This window comes from Cyprinodon variegatus, unplaced genomic scaffold (assembly GCF_000732505.1).
Source record: "Cyprinodon variegatus isolate N-32 unplaced genomic scaffold, C_variegatus-1.0 Scaffold193, whole genome shotgun sequence".
Taxonomy (NCBI): Eukaryota; Metazoa; Chordata; class Actinopteri; order Cyprinodontiformes; family Cyprinodontidae; genus Cyprinodon; species Cyprinodon variegatus.
In genome coordinates, this window is record NW_015150646.1 from 332,460 (window position 1) to 336,459 (window position 4,000).

Below are 4,000 nucleotides of genomic sequence, written 5' to 3' on the forward strand. Positions count from 1 at the left end.
ATTTTATATTTGAGTTCTGGGGCGAACATTTTTCCATTGTCATAACTTAACTACTTTTATCAATAATAATTCTGCATACAATAGATATCTATAAGTACTAATATCTACAAAAATTTATTATTTAAGTTCTTATTAAAATTGCTATTTATCTATGATTTCAATAAAGACTCCTAGATCACTTGCAGAGACATCATTTTATTTACCCCATATAACACAAAAATGTAGTTCTGAAAAGACCATGAATTCTGTACTTATCATCTTTAATGTTAGTATATTGATGTGCATAATTAACCACAAAGAATTCAAATGTTTTGAATATTCCACCTGAGAGTATTACTGCTGCCACCGTCAGTATCAGAGGGAATAAAATGGTAGGGGTGGCCACAGGGGTGGCCGATGATTGGCTAATGGTGGGGCTGGCCCCATCTAGTTTCGCCCCTGCTCACAGTTACCAACTAATGGATCACATTTACTGAAGTCTCAGAGTTAACAATGGCATACACAGATTAAGACTGGAATTAACATTTTATTAAGCTTATAAAACATATTCTTGGTTAAAAAAAAATTATTATTATTATTATTATTCTAAGTTCTCATTAAAAAAAATTAAGTTGTAGAAATGGATTTTATGTTCTTTCAGCATGCATTTTTTTTCTACCATTAATTCAAATGTGATTAAATAACTCTTATTTTGTTTTTCAAATTGACACTTTCTTTATTTTCGTATTCATATTCACTACCTGTGCATAATTTGAACAAACATCTCCCTTTTTCTCATCGAGGCAGCAGCTATCGACTGATCGAGTCTGCCCAGATCCAGCGCGCATGCGCAGTAGAGCGTTCAATAAAGATGCCGATGTGGCCAAAACAAGACCCTAACCTTCTAATCTCTCCTTTTTAATCAGGTATTCAAAATGAAAGCGTTTATTCTGGCTGTGGTTTTTGCGTGTGGCTTTGCTGCAGGGAGTGAAGACGAGAGGCTGCCTAATAAATGTGAAGGTATGAAGAGAGAGAGAGAGAGAAAAAAAAACTGGTGTAAAACTGGGGCTGTGAAGATAGTTAATTTTTATAATGCATGTAAAAAGTTATCTTTAGAGTTATTAAGGGAGTTGACAGAAAATTTAAAGGAGAATATTATATGTTGTGGAGATTTAAATGCACATAGCACTTTATGGGGAAGTCAAAATGATAGTAATGGAGAAGTAATAGAAGAAATGATTGATATAAACAATCTAATATGTTTAAATGATGGAAAGGGTACACTAATAAATATTAGGAAAATGAAACAATAGGAAGGGATCATTATGATACAGTGATAGAATTAGGATTGAATATGGAAGAGAAAAATTTAGAATGATTACTGAAAGACATTTAAAGACAATTAATATTCATCAAAATATAAAGGGTCAGCTAAAGAAGCTGCTAAACAGTCAATTAATCTGAAAGAAGGGAAACATAAAAAGAAAATTGTACCATGGTGGATAGAAGCATGTGGAAATTTGATTAAACTTCGAAATAAAGCATTTAAAGTATGAAAAAGAACTCATAATATACAACATCTTATTGGATATAAAAGGCAGCAGGCAATGGTGAGAAAAACAATTAAAGATGCAAGGAAGATATATTGTTTTTTTGTTTTAACTGATCAAGGTAAAAACTTTACAATGCATGGTTTTGAACTTGTCATTTGCTTAATTATTCCAAGCTCAGAAAGCGGCAGAGTGACATAAGCCTAAAGACAAACTAGTAGTTATGAGGATGAATATGATTATGCATTTCATTATGTTGGGTTAAAACATACAGCTTAGAAAACTATATATTTTTTTTTTAGGGTTGAGTCTTGTTTCCTCATTTAACTCCTTATCATTTTGTGGCGGTAATGCACTTTAACTAGTTTGCCAACCACCATAAAAGCTTACAATAAGAAGAAGAGGAAAAAAAGAAAACAGCTGAGCACTGATTGATTGCAGCAGATCTGCAATCTGTAAAAGTGTCCATTTCATGAGTCTCTAATCAGTATCTAAAGGATTTTAACTTGTCTCTGTGTGTCAGTGTGTAAAATTCTGACCACGGAGCTGCAGGAGGCTCTGGAGAAAACGGGTCGCTCCAAAGAGGTGCTGGAGGTGGGAGAGGTGTTGGACACGGGCAAGAGGAGGAGGAAGATTAGATACAACACCTCGTAAGTCTGGGCTGTCTCTTATGTTTTTATCTTTTTCATGTTTAACCAATGTCAGGATGGAAAAGGAAGGGTCTTTACCTTTTTTTCAGTCTGTGAGCCCAAATGGAGAGAAGGAGAACCACTTTACTAATATATGTAGTGCAAATAGCCCCNTACAATGCATGGTTTTGAACTTGTCATTTGCTTAATTATTCCAAGCTCAGAAAGCGGCAGAGTGACATAAGCCTAAAGACAAACTAGTAGTTATGAGGATGAATATGATTATGCATTTCATTATGTTGGGTTAAAACATACAGCTTAGAAAACTATATATTTTTTTTTTAGGGTTGAGTCTTGTTTCCTCATTTAACTCCTTATCATTTTGTGGCGGTAATGCACTTTAACTAGTTTGCCAACCACCATAAAAGCTTACAATAAGAAGAAGAGGAAAAAAAGAAAACAGCTGAGCACTGATTGATTGCAGCAGATCTGCAATCTGTAAAAGTGTCCATTTCATGAGTCTCTAATCAGTATCTAAAGGATTTTAACTTGTCTCTGTGTGTCAGTGTGTAAAATTCTGACCACGGAGCTGCAGGAGGCTCTGGAGAAAACGGGTCGCTCCAAAGAGGTGCTGGAGGTGGGAGAGGTGTTGGACACGGGCAAGAGGAGGAGGAAGATTAGATACAACACCTCGTAAGTCTGGGCTGTCTCTTATGTTTTTATCTTTTTCATGTTTAACCAATGTCAGGACGGAAAAGCAGGGGTCTTTACCTTTTTTCAGTCTTTGAGCCCAAATGGAGAGAAGGAGAACCACTTTACTAATATATGTAGTGCAAATAGCCCCTGTGTATTTGATGTTACTGTAAATTAGACTTAACTTTATAATATTCCTTGGGATTACTCCTTCAGGGAAATTCTGGTTCTGGTAGCTTACATAGAGTACAAAGAGTTAAAGCAAAATGCCGTCAAAGAAAACAAAATGACAGACAATATAAAAAGTGTGCATATAGTACAAAAAAGTATTAAAAAAGAAAAAAAAAAGTTGTAATGTCCTAGAGTACGTTTCCCTGAGATATAGAAAATATCTGCACAGTAGAGAGCTAAGGGAAGACTACACAGTAGTTGACATGGGTTATTGCACAGTGAGAGAGAAGAATATTGCACGAGTGACAATAGGTAATGTTTTACGTAAGGCGTCCTTGTCTCTACCACCGTCCCCAGAGGGTCCAGCTTCTTGCCAATCACAAAGCCGGCTCGCCTCACCAGTTTGTTCAGTCTGGATGTGTCCTTCATGGATGTGCTGCTCCCCCAGCACAGTGTAGAAGAGGACACTGGCAACCACAGGCTGGTACAACATCTCCAACAGCTTATTGCAGATGTTGAACGACCTCGGTCTCCTCAGGAAGTACATCCTGCCCCTAGTCTTCCTGTGCAGGTGGTTGGTGAGTGTTGACCAGTCCAGTTTATTATCTAGCCACGCCCCAAGGTATTTGTATAAATCCACTGCCTCCCCCTCAGCCCCCTCCAGTAGTACGGGCTTAGACTTTGGTCCATTCCTCCCAAGTCTATGACCAGCTCCTTTCTCTTGGAGATGTTTCGCTCCAGGTGGTTGGTGCGGCACCAGGTGGCAAAGTCCCCCACCAGACTCCTGTACCCCTCCTCTCTGTTGTCCCTGATACACTCCACAATGTCATCTTCGTACTTCTGTACGTGACACAGCTCAGAGTTGTAACAGAAGTCAGAGGTGTAAGAGGACAGGGCCCAGCACTTTGCTGTGGGGGGTCTCCAGTGCTGCTGATCAGTTTCAGAGATTGTGTCTTTCAGCCTGACATACTGTGGCCT

At 38.0% G+C, this 4,000-nt stretch overlaps 1 protein-coding gene across 1 annotated transcript in view; it reads left to right on the top strand.

The window, feature by feature from the left end:
- The first annotated feature begins 834 nt into the window (after positions 1-834).
- cnpy4 (canopy FGF signaling regulator 4) overlaps positions 835-4,000 on the top strand; it is a 9,684-nt gene continuing 6,518 nt past the window's right edge. The window contains exons 1-2 of the mRNA XM_015379490.1: positions 835-999; positions 2,053-2,179. Coding sequence (XP_015234976.1) covers positions 915-999; positions 2,053-2,179 — 212 coding nt within the window. The 5' untranslated portion in view covers positions 835-914. The remainder of the gene's footprint in view (positions 1,000-2,052; positions 2,180-4,000) is intronic.